Source organism: Rana temporaria, chromosome 9 (assembly GCF_905171775.1).
Source record: "Rana temporaria chromosome 9, aRanTem1.1, whole genome shotgun sequence".
Lineage (NCBI taxonomy): Eukaryota > Metazoa > Chordata > Amphibia > Anura > Ranidae > Rana > Rana temporaria.
Window position 1 is genome coordinate 52,300,204 of NC_053497.1, and position 23,955 is coordinate 52,324,158.

Genomic DNA, 23,955 nt, shown 5'->3' on the forward strand with positions numbered 1-23,955 from the left:
CCTTTCCCTAGGGGAATTAGATAGACTTGACGCTCTGGACCAGGGTGGTTCAGAGATCGAGGATCTGGATACTGAGGGGTCTGGTTCAGCCTCCCAAGGGGAAAGTTTGTGGGTTCAGGCCTTAACGGACATGGTCCATCAGGCATTTAAGTTACCCATACCAGAACCTCAAGTATCGACATTTTCAGCTTTAGGCTCATTAAGAACGCTTCAAAGCAACACAGTTTTTCCGATCCATCCTCTACTCGAGGAGGTCATGTTTCAGGATTGGATTAAGCCAGATAGAGTCTTTTTACCACCTAAAAGATTCTCTGTTTTATATCCTATGGAGGAGAAATTCTCCAAAAGGTGGGCGCCCCCGGCAGTGGACGCAGCCATCTCCTATGTGAACAAATCTTTAACTTGTCCGGTGGAAAACGTACAGGTGTTTAAGGATCCGGTTGATAAACGCTTGGAAACATTACTGAAAGCCTCCTTTACTTCAGCAGGGGCGATAGTTCAGCCCGCTGTGGCTGCTATTGGAGTTACCCAAGCATTATCAGATAAGACTAAGCAGATGCTTAAACTTATCCCTGCCCAGCAGGCAGAGGAATTTTCGGATATACCGAGGGCTATACGCTTTACGGTGGATGCTATCAAGGACTCCATCCAGCAGGCATCACGTTTATCCTTATTTCTAATCCATATGAGAAGGCTCTTATGGTTGAAGAGTTGGGAGGCTGAGCCCCCATGCAAAAAACTCCTGGTAGGGTTTCCCTTCCATGGAGGACGACTCTTCGGAGAAGATCTGGATACATATATTCAGACTATATCAAGCGGCAAAAGCACTCTCTTGCCAGTCAAGAAGAAAGCCAGAGGGCCCGCGTTTAAGCGCCAGCCCTCCCCGGGACAGGGGCCCTCTAATACCAGACAGTATCGACGGCCTCCTGCAAGATCAGGCTTTAACAATAAGCCACAGGGCCAAGCCACTGGGGGCAAGAAGCAGTGGTACCGCAAGCCTGCGAAGCCAGCCCCCAAGTCGGCCTTATGAAGGGGCGCCCCCACCCACGATGGTGGGGGGAAGGCTACGTCTCTTTGCAGAAGTCTGGGAGGCCAGCATTCCCGACTGCTGGGTACGGTCTTCCGTGGCCACGGGCTACAAACTAGAATTTCTAAAATTCCCTCCTCCTCATTACCAGGAGTCAAGAGTACCAGGCGACCCTGTGAAAAGAGCCGCATTGATGGCGGCATTGAATCATCTGCTATACCAGAGGGTGATAGTAGAAGTACCAGTCCGGGAACAGGGATTGGGGTTATACTCCAACCTGTTTATCATCCCAAAGCCCAATGGCGATGTCAGGCCAATTTTGGACTTAAAGGGAGTAAATGCGTACTTAAAGGTCCGCTCATTCCGGATGGAAACAATTCGGTCAGCTGTCGCCGTGCTCCAGAAGGACGACTTCATGGCGTCCATAGACATAAAGGATGCTTACCTTCATGTGCCAATTTTTCAGCCACATCAAGTATTTCTACGCTTCGCGGTGGCTCAGCGTCATTTCCAATTTGTGGCGCTCCCCTTCGGGTTGGCTACGGCCCCCCGGGTATTCACGAAGGTCCTAGCCCCAATCCTAGCCAATCTAAGGACCCAAGGGGTCACGGTCCTGGCTTACCTGGACGACCTCTTGGTCGTAGACCACTCGTCTCCTGGCCTGGAACGAGCAGTGGCCCTCACGGTTCAGTACCTCGAGAGGTTCGGCTGGGTCCTAAACCGAGACAAGTCAGCATTCCTGCCCACAAGGCAGCTGGAATATCTCGGCATGAGATTGGATACAGAACAACAAAAGGTGTTCCTACCCCTATTAAAGGTCAAGGCCATCAAGGAGCTAATACAAATAGTTCTAAGAAAGAGAAGGCCAACTGTTCGCCTATGTATGCGACTACTAGGCAAGATGGTGGCCACATTCGAGGCGGTTCCGTACGCTCAGAGCCACACTCGCATCCTGCAGGCAGCCATCCTGTCAGCATGGAGCAAGAGGCCTCAGGCCTTAGAGATTCCTTTGCCACTCTCACCAAGAGTCCGGCAAAGTCTATCTTGGTGGTTAAACCCTCAGAATCTCCTGAAGGGAAAGACGTTCAGTCCTGTGACCTGGAAAATAGTAACCACAGACGCCAGCCTGATTGGCTGGGGAGCAATTTTGGATGGTTGCACTCGCCAGGGCACTTGGGCAGCGGCAGAGAAGCAGTTGCCCATCAATATCTTGGAGCTCAGAGCTGCTCGACTAGCCCTCAGGGCTTGGACGTCCAAACTGCAGGGGTTCCCGGTGAGAATACAATCGGACAATGCCACGGCGGTGGCATACATAAATCACCAAGGGGGAACCAAGAGTCAAGCCGCTCAGAGAGAAGTGAGCTTGATTTTCTTGTGGGCAGAAGCCCATGTGCCCTGCATATCGGCTATATTCATTCCCGGAGTGGACAACCTACAGGCGGACTTCTTAAGTCGCCAGACTCTGTTGCCGGGGGAGTGGTCTCTGCATCCACAGGTCTTTCAGACACTCTGCCAGAAATGGGGAGTGCCGGACGTGGATATCATGGCATCGAGACTGAACAAGAAGCTAGACAGGTTCATGTCCCGCACAAGGGATCCCAGGGCCTGCGGAACCGATGCGTTAGTTTGCCCTTGGCATCAGTTCAAACTTCTTTATGCATTTCCCCCGCTCCAGTTACTACCCCGCCTGCTGCGCAGGATCAGGGTGGAGCACATACCAGTTATCCTGGTAGCTCCAGCATGGCCCAGAAGGGCATGGTATTCACGAATCCTAAAGATGGTAGTGGGAGACCCTTGGACTCTTCCTCTACGGCCAGACCTGCTATCGCAAGGTCCGATCCTCCACCCTGCCTTACGGCATCTAAATTTGACGGCCTGGAAGCTGAATCCCTGATTCTCAGGGGTAGAGGTCTGTCTCAGAGAGTAATCTCTACCCTAATCAGAGCCAGGAAACCGGTCTCTAGGGTGATTTATTACAGGGTCTGGAAGGCCTATGTAGGCTGGTGTGAGTCCAAGCGATGGCTTTCTTGCAAATTTACCATCGATGGAGTATTAAGTTTTCTCCAGCTAGGAGTGGATAGAGGACTGGCATTAAGCACAATCAAAGGACAGATTTCAGCTTTGTCAGTATGGTTTCAGCGGCCGCTGGCCATCCACTCGCTGGTTAAGACCTTCATGCAGGGGGTCTTGCGTATTAATCCTCCAGTTAAATCCCCGCTTTGTCCGTGGGATTTAAATCTTGTTCTGTCAAGTTTACAGAAACAACCTTTTGAGCCGTTGGCTGAAATTCCTTTGGTTTTACTGACGAGGAAGTTAGTATTTTTGGTCGCCATGGTTTCCGCCAGAAGAGTATCGGAACTGGCAGCCTTATCCTGTAAGGAACCATATCTTATTTTACATATGGACAAGGTCGTTCTCCGCCCTCATCCTTCCTTCCTACCGAAGGTTATATCCAGTTTTCATCTAAACCAGGATTTGGTATTACCATCCTTCTTCCCTAAACCTACTTCCAGAAGGGAAGGGTTGCTGCATACCTTGGATATTGTCAGGGCCATGAAGGCCTATCTTAAGGCTACAGAGAAGATCCGGAAAACAGATGTGTTGTTCATTTTACCGGATGGGCCCAAGAAGGGGCAGGCAGCTGCAAAATCCACCATCTCAAGGTGGATTAAACAGTTAATCACTCAAGCCTACGGCTTGAAGGGGTTGCCTCCTCCGTTATCATTAAAGGCTCATTCTACTAGGGCCATGGGCGCCTCCTGGGCAGCACACCACCAGATCTCTATGGCTCAAGTTTGCAAGGCGGCAACCTGGTCTTCTGTCCACACGTTTACAAAATTCTACTAGTTGGACGTAAGAAGGAATACTGATACAGCCTTTGGGCAGGCAGTGCTGCAGGCTGCAGTTTGAGACCCTCGATTTCCGGGGGCTCCCTTTTGAGTAAAATTTAAAATAATTTTTTCTCAACTAAGTTGGATTTATTATGATTTGAGTATATCTCTAAATTAAATCCTTTTGTCTTGGGAAGATGTTCTCCCTCCCCTCATTGTAAGCATTGCTTTGGGACATCCCACATAGTAATGAATATGCTGCTCTGTGTCCCGTGATGTACGAGAAAGAAAAAGGGATTTTTAATACAGCTTACCTGTAAAATCCTTTTCTTGGAGTACATCACGGGACACAGAGCTCCCACCCCTCTTATGGGGACCATTTTGGGAGGCATACTGCTTGCTACAAAACTGAGGTACTCCTCCTATGGGAGGGGGTTATATAGGGAGGGGCACTTCCTGTTTGAGATTGCCAGTGTCCATCACCTGAAGGTACTCCATATAACCCACATAGTAATGAATATGCTGCTCTGTGTCCCGTGATGTACTCCAAGAAAAGGATTTTACAGGTAAGCTGTATTAAAAATCCCTTTTTTTTCTTTTTCCAAACCGGGCGCCCCTTCTATATATTCCCATGTTAAACTTAAAGGGGTGTTCCAGTCATTTTTAATGTTTATTAAAAGTCAGCAGCTACAAAAAGTGTAGATGCTGGCTTTTAATAAACCTACACTCACCTGCTCCAGATTCCAGCTCCGCTCCGGCCGGGGCTCCGCTCCCCTCCCCCCCCTCTCCGGCCGGCGTCTTCATTGTAAGTGTGGGCACCCGGCTGTGAAAGCTTTCGGCTTCACGGCCGGGCACCCACTGCGCATGCGCCATCTGATTGGACAGGCGATCACCTGGGACCGGTCACGTGTCCCAGGCGATCGCCTATAGGGAGGGGGTGCCAAAAGGTGATTAGCCTATTCGCCTTAGCAGCCCCTCGGCGGAAGGAGGAAGTGGGACAGGAAGTCCCACTCCTCCTGAAGCCCCCCCCCAAATGTGGCATGTAAGGGGGCGAGGAGTGGATTAAGCGGAAGTTCCACTTTTGGGTGGAACTGCGCTTTAAGTCTAGTCATGGACACAGCGAGGCATGCAGATGGACACCCTAGGCTTATACTCGAGTCAATACGTTTTCCCATTTTTTTTGTGGTGAAATTAGGTGCCTCGGCTTATATTTGGGTTGGCTTATACTCGAGTATATACGGTACCTTCAATGGCTTCCAATATCACCTTTATGCTAATGAAACCCAAATCTGCCTCCTCTATTTCTCAGCTCACCCCTTCAAAAAGAGGTTCACTATGGGGGAAAAAAAATAGTTACGTACCGGTAACGTCTTTTCCAGTAGTCTTTCAGGACAGCCCACAATTGAGAGATACTCCTCCTCTTCCTCTAGGAAACACTGCGCCAGCCCATAAATTTCTCACTCCCCCTGCCAGACCTCAGTTTTTATACGAGCACCTCCGGTCAGCTGGGGAGACACAAGAACATGTTAATAACATATAATTTCATATCAACATCATGTCCTGGTCTTGAAATCAGACTTCCTCTATTCGGGTGGGTACCCAGGGCTGTCCTGAAAGACTACTGGAAAAGACGTTACCGGTACGTAACTCTATTTTTCCCCTCCCGTCTTTCAGGACAGCCCACAATTGAGAGGATAATCGAGAACTTACCAACTAGGGTGGGACTATGGCTTGCAAAACCTTTCGCCCAAAGGCTTGCTCACCTGCCGAAACCAGGTCCACCCTGTAGTGTTTAACAAAGGTGGTGTAGCTGGACCATGTTGCTGCTTTGCAAATCTGTTCCGGCGTTGCTCCAGCTCTTTCTGCTTGAGAGGTTGCCAGCGCTCGAGTGGAGTGTGCTTTTATTCCTGTAGGGATTTCCCTACCAGCCAAAGTGTATGCTTGCCCAATGCTTAGTCTTAGCCACCTGGCAATAGTGCGCCTGGATGCTTTGCATCCCTTCCTGGTTCCAGAAAATAAAACAAATAGTGAGTCTGACCTTCTAAACGGTTTAGTCACCTCTAAGTAATGTAGGATACTTCTCCTAACATCTAACGTACTGAAACGACTTTCCCTTTCCCCCGAAGGGTTGGAACAAAAAGAGGGTAAAACTATATCTTGACTCCTGTGAAACTTTGAAGTCACTTTAGGAAGAAAGGCTGGATCGGTCTTAAAAACGACCCGATCCGGGAAAATAACACAAAAAGGGGGTCTGATCGATAGAGCTTCTAGCTCGCTGACCCTCCTAGCAGTGGTCACTGCAACCAAAAAAGCTGTTTTTAAGGTTAAATCCCTTAGAGAACAATTATCTAAGGGCTCAAAGGGAGTGCCCGTTAGGGTACGCAACACCAGAGACAGGTCCCAACTGGGGAAGGGTGGCCCTCGCGCTGGTCTCTGTCTGGATAGTGCTTTAAAGAACCTGACTACCCAGGGACTGGTGGCCAGAGGTTTTTCTAAATACACCGTAAGTGCCGAAACCTGCCCTTTAAGGGTGCTAACTGAAAGACCCTTATCTGCCCCACACTGAAGAAATTCTAAGACAGCCGTGGGGCTCTGTACAGAACAGGGGCAATTTACACACCACTCGTTGAAACGAAGCCAAACCTTCTTGTAAATTTTGCGGGTCTCCTTTTTTCTACTATTAAGGAGGGTGGCAATTAAACCTTCGGAAAATCCCTTGGATCTTAGGATGGCTTCCTCAGTAGCCACGCTGCTAGCCTCCACCTGTGAACTTGTGGGCATAGGACTGGGCCCTGTGATAGAAGATCCTCCCGCTGAGGTAGAAATAAGGGTGGTTCTGCCGCTAACTGTTTGAGGACTGAGAACCATGCCCTCTTGGGCCAGTAAGGAGCTACCAGGACTAGAGGTGTGCTCTGATTGGAATTTTCTCAGTACTGCTGGAAGAAGTACCGGAGGTGGGAATGCATAGCATCTTCCGAACTTCCAGCTTTGGGACAGGGCATCCACTCCCCTTGCTCCTTCTCCTTTGTTCAGGGAGAAGAAACAGGGGGTCTTCGCATTTTCTCTTGAGGCGAAGAGGTCCACCTCCAGAGTTCCCCATCTCTTGTTCAGGAGATGAAAGACCTCCTGGTTGAGGGTCCACTCGCCCTCCCTCAGCTGCCTTCGACTGAGGAAGTCTGCTGTCACGTTTCTTTCTCCCCTCAGAAAGACCGCCGAAAGGGAGAGGGTGTGGATCTCGGCCCAGCCCAGAATCTCTGCTGTCAGGACCGACAAACTTTCGCTCCTCGTGCCGCCCTGTTTGTTTAAGTAGGCTACGGCCGATGAATTGTCCGATCTCACTTGAATGTGGTGCCCCTGGAGTTCTTCCTGAAAGAACCTGAGGGCTAGGCCCACTGCCCTCAGCTCCTTCCAATTGGAAGATCTTTTCAGATCCTGGAGACCCCAGGTACCCTGCGCTGGAAGGGATCCCAGGTGCGCTCCCCAGCCCTTGCCGCTTGCGTCTGTGGTTACCACCCGAGACACCGGGATAATCCACAGACGTCCTTGGGTTACGTTGGTGGCCTTTCTCCACCACCAGAGGGATCTTTTTACCTGAAGTGGTACTTGAATCAAGGAGTCTAGGGCTTCTAGGCTGTGATCCCAGACCCTTAGTAGGAAGGCCTGCAGCGGGCGAAAGTGAATACCTGCCCACTGCACGGCTGGGAGGGCAGATGTCAACAGACCTAGCGTTGACATCAGGGACCTTAGTGACACCTGTTGATTGTTTTGGAGGGAAGCCACTGCTCTGTCCAACTTCCTGACTTTCTCTACCGGGAGGAACACTCTTGAGAGAGTAGAATCCAGCAGGTACCCCAGGTAAGTGATCCGTTGGGATGGATTTAAACTGGACTTTTCTAAGTTCAGTAACCACCCTAGGTCCGTTAGAACCTTCTTGGTCACTTCCAGGTCCCTGGATAGCTGCTCTGGCGAGGCTGCGAAAAGAAGCAGGTCGTCCAGATAGGCTATGATGGATATTCCCTGAAGTCGCAGAAACGCTATGGGTTCTGCCAGGATCTTGGTAAAAATCCGGGGCGATGAGGATAGCCCGAATGGCAGAGCCTGGAACTGGAGGTGTACAATCGTTCCCTCTAGGTCCACGGGCAATCGCAGATATTTCTGAGAATTCTCTGCGATCGGAACGTGTAAGTATGCGTCTCTGAGGTCCAGAGATACCATGAAACAATTGAGGGGAAGGAGGGCTCTGACTGTATAAATCGATTCCATGCGGAATTTCCTGTATGAAATGGATCTGTTCAGAGGTTTTAGGTTTAGGATTAACCTGTATTTCCCCGAGGGCTTCTTTACCACAAAGATGTGTGAATAAAATCCCCTTCCTTCCTCTGCCCTTGGAACTCTGAGGATGACACTCTGATCCTCCTAGCTCCCTTAGAGCTCCCAACAAGGCTTCGGATTTCTCCTTGTCCCTGGGTAGATGGGTGACTAGGTATCTCTGGGGGGGAGGTGATGAAAATTCCAGCCGGTATCCCCCTCTTATGACCGCCAGGACAAACTGGTTTGGGGAAATTGATTCCCATTGTGGGAGAAAGGTCCCCAGTCTTTCTCCCACCCTGACTAGCGAGTCATGGGTTCTTAGGGGGCTGGACAGGAGGGTGAAAAATCGCTCCACCTCTGCCTCTGCCCCTGGGGGTCCAAACCTTCCTTTGGCCTGCCGGTTTGGCCCCTTTTTGTTTTTGCGGACGAAACCCCCTTCCTGCCTGTACTGTGACTTTTCTTTTAGGAGGAAAGGCCTTCTTTTTGTCCGCCGTGCGGTCTAGTACTGCTTCAAGGCCTGGGCCAAAAAGCAGGTCACCTGTGAAGGGAATACCGCATAACTTGGATTTAGAGGCGCTGTCGCCAGTCCAAGTTTTGAGCCAGAGGGCCCTTCTGGCCGAGTTAGCCAGAGCAGCCGATCTGGCCGACATGCGGACTGACTCCGCTGAGGCATCCGCTATATAAGCGACCCCTTGCAGGATAGTAGGGAAGGAGGCTAAAATAGTTTCCTTATCCGTACCAGCTTCAATGTGCTCCTGAATCTTAGAGAGCCAATGCTCCAGATTGCGAGCCATTACCGTGACGGCAAGTTCTGGTTTAAGGTTCCCTATAGTAGAATCCCAACATTTCTTTAATAGGGAATCCATTCTTTTGTCCATAACATCGGACAAAACCCCCATGTCCTCAAACGCTAAATCCGTGTTTCTGGACACTTGGGAGAAGGCGGCGTCTAATTTGGGGCTCTTGTTCCAAACAGACGAAGGATCCTCTGAGAAAGGGAATCTCCTCTTTAGGGATCTGGAAAAAAAGGGTTTCCTTTCAGGATCCTGCCACTCCTTCTTAATGGTCTCAACCAGTATATCATGTACTGGGAAGACCTTTTTCTCTTGCTCCTCCAGACCTCTGTACATTCGATCATGGAGGGTAAGAGGTTTCTTGTCGGTTTGGATACCAAGGGTTGTGTAAACTGCCCCTAAGAGGTCCTCTACCTCATCCAGTGACAATTTGTACCTAGAGGGCTTCCTGGACTCCCCGTCCTGGTCCTGGTCCTCTCCCTCTGACCCTTCCTGAGAATCAGAGGTGGCACTATCTGGAGGAACCTGTTCCTCTTGGGAAGGGCCTGCGGAAACATCTGCCATAGCTGTTGCAATGGGTATGACAGGAGCAGGACCCTGAGCCTGTGGCTGGGTTGTAACCTGGGTGGGGACAGCCAAAGGCTGTAACCTCTCAAACAGAGATTTGAATGAGGAGAAAGTGGATGACAGCTCTTTAACAGAGGCTGCAAGTCCTGACTCCTGTTCTAATTCATTTTCCCTGACTAAGGATTGAATGCAATCCCTACACAGGACCTTAGTCCATGATTCTGGAAGGACATCCCTACAGGAGGCACACTTCCTCTTTGAGCTATGCCTTCCACCACCCGTTTTTTCAATGGCCTTCTGAAATACAGAAAAGGGCAGAAAACAACAGTTTTAAAACAAAAATTATAAACTTGGTTACAACCCTGGGAGTGCACCTAGCCCTCTATAAATCCTGGGACTAAGGACTCCCCCTCCCCTGGCCACCCAGGGGGCTTGCCTCCCCATGCATTGAACCCTACATGGAGAGGCAAACCTAAGCTAGAGAGCGCCCCTCCCCAGGGTACTCTTACCTTAGGCTCGCTGGAGGTTGCGTCAGTTGTCAGGGCTGGCTCTGGAGATGCTGCCGACATGACTGCAGGTGGCTGCTTGCTGAGAGCTTCTCTTCGCCTGTGCGAGATCCGACTCCCTCCAGCGTCCGTCCGGACCTCCTATCAGCACCGCGACCCGGAACCGGAAGTCGCGGTTCAAAGGGGAGACATCCGCTCTACGCCGGAAATGACGTCACCCGCCGTCCAGCCCGCTCGGTTCAAAAAAATTTTTTGCGGCCTGTAGTACAGGGCGAGCCCTGATGTCTCCCTCGCTGCGCCCCGCTGGACGAGATAGGGGTCCCCCGCAACCAGGAGCCGCGCTCGGCGTGGATGGGGTGGCTAATGGTGGGCCTGCACCGCACCAGGATTCACCTGGAAGCCTCTGCTTCCTTTAAGGTAAAAGAAATGGCCTCAGTCCTCTGACTGAATTGGCCTAGGTTCCCATGCACAGTGTCTCCCCATCGGAGGAAACACTAATACTGAGGTCTGGCAGGGGGAGTGAGAAATTTATGGGCTGGCGCAGTGTTTCCTAGAGGAAGAGGAGGAGTATATCTCAATTGTGGGCTGTCCTGAAAGACGGGAGGGGAAAAATTAAACCAGCAGCTATAAAATCCCATAGTAAAAGGACACTTGCGTGTTCATGGATCCAGCACAGGCCTTACCCTGCCTAGTTCTCCACTAGTCTCTGTGTTCCTGGCGCTGGCATCCTAACTGTAGGCAACTGGCTTTTGCTTTGCGGCCCACTGCGCATGTGCAAGCCACGCTGTGCTTTGTGAAAGGTCCTGCAGTCTTGTGGGACCTGTGACACATCCCAGAAGACTGCGGCGAGGGAAGGGGAGAGGAGATCATCCGCTCAGATCGCCTACACTCAATGTCCACCACCCCTCTTTGCCAGTCCTTCCACTGACGTCTGCTCACCCAACAAGTAAAATACAAAATTCTAACATCATAAAACTACATCACTCAAACATAACAAAATATCATCCAAACCATCCACTTTGCTCATTCTCTCTAGCTCCCTTGTTATCCATGCTCACTTCCATTACTTCTCCGGAGCCTCTCCTATCCTCTGGAACTCTCTACCCCAATCTGTATGATTATCTCCTACTCCGTCCTCCTTTAGTCGATCCATAAAAATGAATCTCTATAGAGAAGCCTATTCTGGCTCTGCCTAAAAATTAAAATTCCTCCCCCACACTAACTTTTTTGTACGATTTGCCCCTTCCTTTTCAGTTGTATGTTCTCACAAGCAGAGCCCCCTTGACCCACTTGTCTGAATTGTATTGTAATTGTACTTTCTCTTTTTTATATCATAGAGTACTGCACAAACTGTTTGACGCTATATAACGTCTGTATTATAATAATAATAATAATAATAATAATATATTTTAACTTTGTAATAGAAGATTCACTATATTTACACACTCCATGTTTCAGGCCCAGCGGCTGCCTGTCCCAATAACCAGCGCCTCTCGTATGCAGACAAATCAGCATCATCTGTATATTCTGAAGGACTGCACAGCTAAAACGTAAGAATTGGTACAATAAAGAGATGAATTGAACCACATGGTTTACATATATGATTGTGATTTCTGGGTGCATGCGTTTGATATTTGGGAATTCAATATGAATTACTATTTATGTTTAATGATTGTGATCAGGTCAGGTATGCAAAGCTACATAATTTAATTAGATTGAAAAAAAGACAAATGCCCTTTGCAGCTTCCTTCAGTGTGGGATTACAAAAACTAATTTAGTGCATCTCGGCAATTAATGCATGCATCCTGTTGTATCCCTTTAGACAGGCCATACATAGAACACATTTCTTTCCTGCAACCAGAGGTTGCTCGATTTATTTATTTTTTTCCCCCATCAACACATACTGTGTTGACAGGGGGAATCCCTCCTGCCAAGCAATTATTTTCTCAGTGATTGATAGCGGCTATACCAGCCGCTAGTGATAATCATATGTAAAATCTGGCAGGCTGGTTGTACCCAAGTCAATTGATCAACTTGGGTACATTTAGCCTGCCTTATACATTCTCTGGCTGGCCTTATACACTACAGTTACTGAAAAATAAGGCCTCATGCACATAGTATGCTCTTGATGCCTTTTTTTCCCCCTTCAGGAGCTCAGCAGAGGTAAAAACGTGGTAAAAAGTTGCGTTTTGCATTGGCGTTAATGAGCACTAATGCACGTTCCCGAGTCTGGCGTTATTACATTCTGATGGCCAAAATTCTCGCCACTAGAATGCATTAACACAATAACGCGCCTAGCGTTAAGGAGCTTTCTCTTTTTTTTTATTCTCAAAAGCTCCTCTCCAAAACGCACAAGTGATGTTTTTTTCTTCATCATCAAATATCCTTTTCAAGTAATGTTCAGGGCCACCAAGAAGGGGTATTGCAGGCCCCCGGCCTACTAAGGATTATAAGGCAAAACTACTAATAGGACTTATTCCGAGTGAGGCCTGGTCAGCTCAAGATGGTGGGACAGGAGTACTAATGCTGTGACAGGAAAGTGATGTGCAGGAGAAGTGTCCTGGAAGTAAAAGTCTGCAGGGAGAGTGCAGAGGTGGGAAATGTTCTGAGGTGAAGCTGTCAATATTAGAGTCTGCCATTTTTGTCCCATCTGAGGAAGTGTAAAGTAATGAGTGAACTGCTATAACATTTTCAATGCAAAGCCGGAACCGCTATAACATTGCAAATACTAATTCATCCTATGGGTATCCCATATCCCTTCCCCAACCAAGTTCAATCCCCCAAATAACAAAGCAAAGCAAAAGACTTGTCATTGTCTACAAAGTGTGACATATGGATGTCTGGCAGCAGGGTAAATATGCGTAGATGTAGTAACAGTAGCAACCACACCGCTACATAAGCAAACATGTAGGGGAGAAGGCAAAGACTAGACATCGGTACTACCTGTAGGCTCCCTGCAGCTAATCCTTACTGACTTGCTATGCTTGTTTTGCACTGTGTCTGTGTTTGGAGGTAGCCATTTTGGTTGAGACAAAGCTGCACTCCTGGTTATTGCTGATCTTCAGAATTGGTGTGGTAATATTTAAAGAGTAGTAAAAAAGGTTTAAAAACCCCAGATTTACAAACTGAATTAAGCAGAAGCAGGGAGATTTTTGCACTGCAGCTGCAAGCTTCTTCTCCAGCAAACATCGCAGTAGTGAAATTGCCTATGTAAGAGCTGCAGAGGACCTAGCGGTATATGGTATTACTAATAAACTCGCGGCAACTCTCCCAATCTACTGGGACTCGCTGAAAGCCTATTTGAGGGCTCTTTTCATTTGCCAGATCTCAAAAAAATTAAGAGCTGCAGTGCCTTAGATGATCTCACACTGCAGATGGATAGCTATGAGGCTAAAGGTACAGGCGTGCCTAGACACAGTGGCCCAGATTCTCATACATTTACGTTGCTCCTGGGCAGCGTAACGTATGTGATTTACGTTACACCGCCGCAGGTTTACAGGTTTACAGCCTGATTCTCAGAACACTTACCTGTAAACTTGCGGCGGTGTATCGTTAAATCGCTCGGCGCAAGCCCGCCCAATTCAAATGGGGCGGGCACCATTTAAATTAGGCGCACTCCCGCGCCAAGCGTACTGCGCATGCTCCGTCGGGTAAATTACCCGACGTGCATTGCGCTAAATGACGTCGCCCCGACGTCATTTGCTTAGACGTTTACGTAAATGGCGTCCAGCGCCATTCACGGACGTCTTACGCAAACGACGTAATTTTTTTTAAATTCGAAGCGGGAACGACGGCCATACTTAACGTTGGTTGCCCCTCCTAATAGCAGGGGCAACCTTACGCGTCCGCTACGGAAACAACGTAAGTTCTCAGCGTCGACCGCGCGTATGTTCGGGAATCTCGCGTAATTACCTCATTTGCATAGACGACGGGAAAACGACGATGCGACACCTATCGGCGGGAAAAAAAAATGCTTTTAAGAACTGACAGAGTAAGAGCCTTATGCCTGTCAGATCTAATGGGTATCTATGCGTAACTGATTCTAAGAATCAGTCGCATAGATACCCGGGGCCAGATGAGGAGTTACGACGGCGCAAATGGTGTTGCGCCGTCGTAACGCCTTTGAGAATCTGGGCCAGTGAATGTACTGCTTTATTTATTTTTTAGGAGTAATTCAGTACAAAAGATTAAACATTTAGAGATTTTCTCTATGAAATTGCAATCTTTCTTTTTACTTTTTAAGTTCAGGGCTAATAAGCAAATAGTCCCCTTTTTAATATCATTTGAAAATCACTATTTGTATAGATTTTATAATTTTGTGTGAAGTGATGTGAATTTAAATACAAGAACTTTTGAGCCATAGATGGTACCAACTATCAAATTGCTTATAGACCTCAGGGTGTTGGGAGTGCCAAGTCGTTCCCTAGTGGTCAGATTCAGAAATGCTTTATTTTTTTGTATCTTGTGTTGCAGAGCTGGTCGTGGAGTGGTGATTGGTTTTCTGAAGGTTGGATATAAGAAGCTATTTGTGCTGGTGAGATATGCTAATAAATAATGGATATAAACATTCAGTTTTAATGGGCTGGCTAACACAATGCACCTTCATGCATAAAAATCTGTGCATTGCAGCAGGGCCGGGACAAGGGGTGGGCAGGAGGGACGGCTTACAGGTGTTTTTTTTTTGTTTTTGTTTTGTTTTTTAATCTCCGGCGGTTTACTACCACTTCAATGCCCCCCTCTCCAGAAGCACATATGTTCCTTTACTACAAACTCCCACTGCTCAGTTTTAACCAAGACTGAAGAAAATTACTGGAAGAATTTTGTGACTCGCTTCCCTTCCTCCCATGTTACAGTGCTAGTTCTTGGTGGTTTGTCAGCACTGTCACATGGCGAAAGAGATTGTAAGCTCCAATTACAGTGACCCTGAGATTACACACGGCTTCCTTTCCTCTCTTCTGGAATTAGAATGCAGGGACGGGCTTTGGGACATTGATCTATCTCTAGCACTGTGCATTTGTTACTGAATCTTTACAGTACCCAGTTTCTCTTCTGGCTAACCCTTCCAATATATTTTTTTATAAAAAAAATGTTTTGCTTTTATAACATTATTAGTGTGTTCTAGCTTTCTTTTTCATCATTTTTAGGACCACAAAGGCTCCCATATTGAAGCAGAACCACTGTGCATTCTTGATTTCTATATTCATGAATCTCTCCAGCGCCACGGCTTTGGGAAAGAGGTTTTTAACTTCATGCTCCGAGTAAGGGCTCACACTTTTTGTGTTTTTTTATATTTTATGTAACCTGCGTTGATGTTTTTTTTTCTCTCACTGCTGTGTGTTTTAGATGGCTCCTGCCAATATTGCTGCATGGTTAATCTGTGTTCACTTTGTCTGTTGGTGTCCCTTTTCCCAGATGTACCTTTTTAATAAATGTTTCCTTGTTCCAGACAGAGCAGGTTGAACCTCAACATTTGGCCATTGATCGTCCTTCTGAGAAGTTTACTTCATTCCTGAAGAAACATTACAATCTTCGCTCCACTATCCCACAGGTGAGTGGATGATGTAAATCAGGGGTGTCAAACTCAATTTCATTGTGGGCCGCATCAGCATTATTATTGCCCTCAAAAGGGCCAGTTGTATCTGTAAGATTAGATGTCCAGCGCATCCCCTCTGCTTTACATTAGATGTCAAGAGCCACCCTACCATCAGGAGTTGAGTCCCCCACTCTCCCTTACATCACAGTGCACCGCCCTTTCCTTATGCTGCTGCTGGGAAGAAGCTGGATGCATTGCTTGAAAGTAGTAAGGGTCTGGAGGAGGGCTGGAGCTCTTCTGTAGCTGCAGGAGAGGTGCGAGGGCCACATGAAATGGCCTGGAGGGCCAGATTCGGCCCGCGGGCATTGTGTTTGACACCTGTGATGTAAATGGTTTCTTTATAGACAAGGCAAGGTAATTTGGTCTATTCATTTTCAGCTTTCGAAAATCAACATGGCTTTGAAAAAATCTTTTCACCAAAATTTTTGGCATGTCAATATTTTTAAACTAATGACTATTCTTCTTTTCTATTTGTGTCTTGACTCTTCAGCTTGACTCGGGGGGTCAGAGTGCCAGTCATGATTGGCTCTCTTTAAAGTGGTGGTAAAAGCTAATGGTTTTTCACCTTGGGGGTCTATTCACACTTGTAGGACTCCAAAGTTGCACGAATTCGGAGTGCAACTTTCATGCAACTTTTTACGGGTTGCGACTTGGATACAACTTTGGTTTTCATCAATGACAACAGATAACTGTTGCATTGTATACCATTTAGGTACGACTTAATGCAAATTTTGAGTGCTAACATTTTAGTCTGTGGCCCTCCAAGTTGCATGAAAGTCGGACCAAAGTAGTACATGAACTACTTTGAAGTTGTTTGCAACTTTAAGTCGAACATATTTGAATGGTTATCCTTTGAAAATATGGGTATTGACTTTTCATGCAACTTTGATGTCTAAAGTCGCACGAAAAGTCACACAAGTGTGAATGGAGCCTAATGCATTCTTTGTATTAAGTGCTAGTTCATACCAGACGCAGTTCCATTCAGTTCCGTGCACTTTTTTTCTGCACAAAATGCATGCACAGTGTTTTCCATGTATTCAAATGACTCTAGTTCACCAGAAACTGACTGGAAACTGACTGCATGGTGTGAACTGGAGCTATTGGAAAATGCTGTGCATGCATTTTTAGTGCAAAAAACCTGGTGTGAACTGGCACTAAGCTAGAAAAAAAAAATCATGTTCCGCTCTGCCCCCCAGCCCCCTCCTAAATACTCACCTGAGCCGATCCTGATCCATTGCTGTGCCCAGGAGCAGCAGCACTGCTCCCTCTCCACAGCCTCCATCCATTGACGGCAGCAGGAGCTAATCTAATCCCCATAGATGTCCCAATACGTGTGGGTCCCCAAACATAGACCGTGTGAGTTTGGGGACACGCACCTGCACCCACATGGATGTCCTATTGAGACACAGCATCTTTGTCCGTGCGGGGGCTTTGACCCAATAGACATCAATGGGACTGCCAGCATGGGGGTGCATCGCAGACCCTAGCATCCCTGTCTGGGTAAACACGGCCTTGCACAGATGTACGGTATTGTGAACAAGGCCTTCCAAATAAAAAAAAAAATTTTATGAAGAGGAATGAGTTTTGCATGTGTAATGTTGACACATTACCAATAAAATGATCAGTGAAGTGTGAAACAAATGACCGTTTTAAACAAGTACTAACTTTTATTTTTATTCTCTCAGGTTAATAATTTTGTTATATTTGAAGGCTTCTTCAGAGATAGAAAAGGTAAATATGTCTACCCCCTAAAGCCAGAATTTAAAGGTATTAGTTACCTTCTAATTTGCAGTATCATACAGCAGAATCAAACTGCAGCACTGTACATAGTGACTGAGATCAACATTTATATAATAAACCTGTGTCAGAATGCTGTGGTATGAATTGAAATGTACAGATGTTTAAAACTGAGAGAAAATGCTACTCCAGGTTCCATTTAGTGCCCGCCACGTATCTGAATATGCTTTGTGCTAAAGGGAAGGGTCAGAGCTCAGATGGTCTTAAATTTTCCCTGTTGCAATTTCCGCCATTGTTGTGATCCAAGCATACCTGCCACAAAGCAGCACTTGACCCGTGACCTTATTGTTGTCTAATACAATTAAACAATATGGTCTGATCAAAGACCTACCCTCAGCCTGCTGATTGGACAATGAAAAGGGCAGAAGCACACCAAAGAAGCCACCCCTGTGCAGTTCTCTCCTGTAAAGTCTGCCATAAATGGATTTTAATTTGTCTGGTTCAGCAGGGACCGACCGAATTCCGATCCACCCTACCAATCGAGTAGCCGTGCCAGTACAAGTGAATTACCATACTCATGTAAACGGTAATCGCTTCAGCATTGGAGTTTACAGTGCATGCACGTTCGACTTATTTCACCAAAAGCGGAAGTGGCTCATTTGGCAAAATTATGCTCTATGCACAAGTGTGGGTGAACTCCAGTGCGGAAACAGTGTTTACATTAGTACAGTCATTAAGTTGTTCTGGCAGCTGTACACAGCACGTGCGGCTGATGGAGCGCAGGAAAGTGCCAAGGATTTTATGCTTGATTTTCAGCATGTAAAAGTCTGTGTGCATAAGAGCTCTTTCACACAGGTGGGTCCGCCTGACAGAATTGGCTTTGCTCAGCAGGGATCGCTCTGCTGATCTCCGCTTAGCAGGCAGATGACAGGTCTGTCTCCACAGCGACGGACCTGTGAGAGCCCTGCTCTCCTCTATGAGGAGATTGGATGAAAACGGACCGTCTGTCCGTTTTCATCCAATCCTCCAGATGGAAGGAAAATGGGGTCACTGTCCGTCTGGATTTTGCAGACAGAGCCAGATCGGATATCGGCGGATGTCAGCAGACATGTCACCGATTGACATCCGCCGATCCAAAGAGGTAAATGGAGTGTCTGATTGGATCTGATTGGAAAGCCTGTGTGAAAGGGGCCCAAGACCTTTTCTGAGTGTGATAAAACTTTATTTTATGATGTGCGGTAAGTTAAATTTCTTTTTAATACAATGGATCAAAATGGGATATATTGTCAGCAGTTAAATGGTTCTAAGAAATGGCTTTTAGGGCCATTGGCCCCCGCATCTTCCAGACACCCATGCCTTGAAAGCTAACAGTGATTGCATCTATAGTTCCCTGTTACTAATAACGGCCTTTCTCAATTCTTATTAGAAATATTTAATACATTCACTCCTTTTAGAAGTATGAGACTTTTCAATAAAGAACTCCTGTTGAATTAATGGGTCGCTTCCGGCCTAAATGACCCATTTTCTTTGACTCTTCGATCTATGCAGCTGATGTTACTTTACACACAGATGGAAGATCATCCTGCTAACAAGACAGTAAGACAATATGCTGACCCCCCCCAAACCCCTCCCCCCCCCCAATACCCAATTTGTTTTCACCTGAACTCCTATTCCTTCAGCTGTTCCTCCTTCTTTACCAAGTACAGTGTTTCCATTTCCCTTTATAACCTTCCAGCATAAGTATTTTAGAAAGAGCGTATGTTAAAAAACAAATAAAAAAACAACCTTTACCTCCATTTACATTGTAACCAGTATGGTTATTATTTTGATGTTTGTTACCAAGCTGATCATTCAAATGCTTTTTTTATTTTATTTATTTTTTAGGATCTTTCACAAACTTGGGTGTGAACAGTTTTTGTCCAGGGCCACTCAAATATCCCTGTACCCATGAAACCGCTTGGATGTGCAGTTACAAGCATACAGCCATAGCATCTTGTTAAAAAATATGTAAATAGTCGATTGTCCATAGTCTGGGCACAGTGTCTGCCTGGCTGCTCTACATTTGATACTTGAGTAACTGGGAACATTATTTCATTCTGGGACATTGTCTGAGAATTTTACTAAAGTTACCCTTATGCATCAAATGTTTTATTATAAATTACTTTGTGGCAGTTTGTTAACACAATGCACTCACCTAGAGAAAATAAAAAAAGAGTATAAGCATTGTACAACCAAGAATACGTTTTATCCATCATAATTTAACCAAAGTGGCTGCCAAATGTCCTGATGCTCTTTGATCCTCCACCTTCTTCTGATCCAGGGTAGTCATATACAGAATCCTTTTACTTTCCTGAAAACTGATTCCTTATTTAGGACCCCAAAGCATGTTGGGGGATGTAGAGGTTTGTCCATAAAAACAGTATTTTTTTTTTTAGAAAAATGCCTAACCTAGTATTTGTTCCAGGGATTGGGTAAAAATCCAAACGGGCTGTTCTGCAGTGGATGGACCTGATTAAAATCCAACAGTATTGCATAATTCCTTTTTTTTTTTTTTTTTACAGCTCCAGTGAGAAAATTGCCCCCCAAGCGACCAGAGGGAGACATCAAACCATATTCGCTGTCTGACAGAGAATGTAAGAAATAGTGAATAGTGATGGGTTATAAGGGAAGCTATGGCAAAACGTACAACTCTTGTGACTGCTAAAGAAAAGGAAGATCTCCATTTACTGTAGCAGAAAAAATGCACATACTGTATAATGAAGAGCTGAATATATCCCAGGAGACTGGTAACCAGTGCAGTACATTAGCTTTTAGAACTGGGCCGTGGGTGCTGGTAGTTTTTGGTGCAGAGATGCTAATGCATAGAAAAATTTGTCCTAAGGCACCCCCCCAACATTAACTCTCCCTGCAACTCTAAGACTGATTTATTTAAAAAAAATTCTGTAACCCTTAGAGTCGGTTCACACAGGGGCGGCACGACTTCGGGGGCGACTCGGCCAGGCAACATGAAGACGAAATGTAAGGCGACTTGCAAAATGACTTCTGTATAGAAGTCAATGCAGGTCGCCCCGAGTCGCCCCCGAAGTAGTACAAGAACCTTTTTCTAAGTCGGAGCGAATTGCGTCGCTCCTATTAGAACGGTTCTATTCACTAGAATGGGACGCAACTTGTCAGGCGGCTGCGTCGCCTGACGAGTCGCCCCCAGTGTGAACCGGGTCTTATGATCCTCCCATGTATTTTTTATTTTGTTTGCAAAAATGTTAATAAACAGAAATTTGCGTAGTACAAAAGACACAAAAAGAAAGGTAAACAAAACCTAGGGATTCCTAGAAAACATTTAACAACTAGAAAACTCCCCAAAAAAACAAGGGGATTAGGTATCTCAAATTTCTGTTTTAGATCCACAAATTTTAACAACTCGCCCCCTCTAGTGACATCACCCGAGGTTTTGACACCCATATGATCAGATCGGGTATAGTGAGCAGATGGGGGGGGAAATGGGGGTTCCTCCACAGCAGCGAGGTTGGTGACAGGGCAGTAGAGGCTGGTGCAAGCAAGTCCTGAGCACAATCCCAGGCTTTAATGGTGGCTCGCATTGTGCCCGTCAGTGGAAAATTAGCCCCAGAACCTCTGTATATGAGGAGACGCAGACTCTCATAGGAGCCCAGTACCGCCGCTTCCAAGATCTTGGCAGAATCCTTATCGTCCCCAAGAAGCCATCTACGTGAAAAAACTCCCTGGTCTGCCAATAAATATTTATAAAGGTTAGGGAGTGCTAGGCCCCCTTTGTCCCCAGAGCTCCTGGAGTCCTTTTAAGGCCTATTCTTGGATGGGAGTTTCCCCATATGAAAGAACCAAAAATGCCATGTACCTGACAGATGCATGGAATCCAAATGGGGGATTAAAAAAAAACACAGAAGTATCTTAATTTTTAGAAGGTTTATTCGTCTTGAATCACTGTCGGAGGAAGATTCCTCCATATCTTAATTTTTCTCATAGATCCCTTTCACACTGGGGCGGTTTGCAGGCGCTATTGTGCTAAAAATAAAGCCGCAAACCGACCCTAAATGGCTGCTGCTGTTTCTCCAGTGTGAAAGCCCGAAAAAAAGTCCTGCTAGCCGCATCTTTGGAGGGGTGAAGGAGCGGTGTGTATACCGCTGTTTCACCGCTCCCGCCCATTGAGATCAATGGGACAGCGCGGCTATAATGCCGGCAATGCACCTGTGCAGAGGTGTATTGCGGGCGGTTTTAACTTTTTCTCGGCTACAAGCGGGGGGCAAAACTGCCCCGCTAGTGGCCTAGTAACGCCGGTACAATTGGCAGTAAAGCGCCGCTAAAAATAGTAATGCTTTACCGCCACCGCACCTCCCGTCCCAGTGTGAAAGGGGCCTTAAGGAGATCCAACAGGGGCTGCAGATTCAGACCAAAGTAATCCGCAACCCTTGCAGAGATCTGAAGCCCCAAATAAGTAAACCAAGTGACCCACTGCAGTGGCAGTCCAGGGTCCGCTGGGGCCTTTGTACCAGAGTCAAGTGAGAGAATAATTGATTTGTCCTAATTAACTTTTAGGCCTGAAAATTTCACAAAGTTAAAAAAAATGCTGCTTGAAGAGACGTACCCGGATCCTTCAAAAACCAGAGCATATCATCTGCATACAGCGCTAAACATTCCTTAATGTTTCCAAGGCATGATTCTCCACTGTATGAAACTTAAGACCTGGTTCACACCTATGCATTTTTTTTAGTGCGTTTTCAGTTTTGCAGATGCACACTACAGTCCATTTAACATGGTTTCCTATGGGTCACCTTCACATCTGTGCATTTTATGGAAAGGGCCAGTGACTTTTTTTTCTGGTTTCATAGACTTCAAGGGATCAAAAACATGCATTGAAACTATTATAGGTGTGAACCAGGCCATAAGCAATATGAAACCCAAAACCAATTATATTACAGCCTACCAAACATTAGATTTTGTTGGCTGCACTTGTTTGTTTTTTGCCTGTTAATCTGGCCGGTAACATTCCTCCTGTATTAGAGTGCCCCCACTGTGGGTGAATGAGCATAGGGGCACCTTTGAACAGCAGCATTGTCAGTCTGGGGGAGGGTAGTCTTATGGCCCGTACACATGATCCGAAAATCGGACGCAAGTAGAAATTAAACAGATTACTAAAGTCACGAAAATTCTCGTATGACAGAAAAAAAATCTGAAGTGATGATATGTGTCGTAATGCATTTGTATTATATTTTTGGACAACTATACTGACTAAATGAAATCTGGTATTATACGAGGAAAATGTTCGTGCATGTCCGATCGAATAATATCGGATGAATTGTGATCGGCTCTCGAAAGATCTGTACTAACCAATCCAATCCGATTTTATCATATGATTGTTCCTCGGACTACAGTTTTCATATGATATTCGGATCGTGTGTACGGGCCATTAGATGTACTAGCAGATTTAAACTAACAAACTTTTTTATAAGCAATTGCAGCTAAATTTTTTCCTTTTGGGATTAAAGGTGTTGTAAACCCTTGTGTTTTTTTTTTTTTTCACCTTCTCTCATTCTGCAGCCCCCCCAGACCCCCCGTTTTACTTGCTAAAATAATTCTTGGGATTTCAGTGCAGCAGAGGAACTGTTGTGTGTGTGTGTGTGTGTGTGTGTGTGTGTGTTTTTTGTTTTGTTTGTTTTTGTTTTTTTTGATAAAGGGCAAGTTGTGCACTCAGTGGATTTCTGGCAACATGTATTTTTGTGTAGTTGCAGTGCTTGTAAAGGGATAAACATGGGAGTATGTGCATGTGTGTTTTATTTTGGCCCACACATTCGTTCAATTTTAGTTTTTCCCTGAAATTATGGGCAGAGAGACGGTGTCTCAATGGGTACTGCGAAATAAGTTGCTTCTGTCTCATGCAAGTGTTTTTTTATTCATTTTTTTTTTATTTCTAGTTCTGAAACACGACGAAGGCCTCCCTTGGCCTTTAAACCAGTCACCGTCTTCCCTTAACCGTGCTGGCAGTCTTGGTTCTTCCCCCACACGGGCCCGACCATATCCCGGAGAAGATGATTTTATGAAGTCCCTCAGGGTCTGCAGACCTCACTCCCTACACAGAGCAGCCAATGGGGAACAAGAAGAATCTTCCCAGAGGAGAAGGACCAGGTATGAGGGTTTCTGAAATCTCTTTGGTACATCTAAGAATAGTAGATCTAAGTAGAAACTCAACATCGCCTTCTAGCAGCCAACAACTAAACACAAACTAAATCTCTTATATCTCTGGGGACAGTTGTATTAGAAGATCATTTGGGTATACTACTAGACTGGAAGCACAGTAATGCCTTGTACACACGATCAGAATTTCCGATGAAAAAGTCAGACAGAATTTTTTCATCGGATATTCCGACCGTGTGTGGGCCCCATCTGAGTTTAGAAATAGAACATGTTTTTTTATTTTTTTACGATCGTCTGTGTGGAACTCAGACGGAGAAAAAAACATGCATGCTCAGAATCAAGTTGACGCATGCTCTGAAGCATTGAACTTAATTTTCTCTTTCGTTCATAGACGGACACAGCCTTCTTTGACCTTAGGGTTATG

At 46.2% G+C, this 23,955-nt stretch overlaps 1 protein-coding gene across 1 annotated transcript in view; it reads left to right on the plus strand.

Annotated features, from left to right (window-relative positions):
• The window catches only part of ATAT1 (alpha tubulin acetyltransferase 1), a 62,201-nt gene that overhangs the window by 13,446 nt on the left and 24,800 nt on the right, over positions 1-23,955 (plus strand). The window contains exons 4-10 of the mRNA XM_040323460.1: positions 11,495-11,586; positions 14,510-14,570; positions 15,181-15,294; positions 15,483-15,584; positions 17,315-17,360; positions 19,928-19,999; positions 23,312-23,522. Coding sequence (XP_040179394.1) covers positions 11,495-11,586; positions 14,510-14,570; positions 15,181-15,294; positions 15,483-15,584; positions 17,315-17,360; positions 19,928-19,999; positions 23,312-23,522 — 698 coding nt within the window. The remainder of the gene's footprint in view (positions 1-11,494; positions 11,587-14,509; positions 14,571-15,180; positions 15,295-15,482; positions 15,585-17,314; positions 17,361-19,927; positions 20,000-23,311; positions 23,523-23,955) is intronic.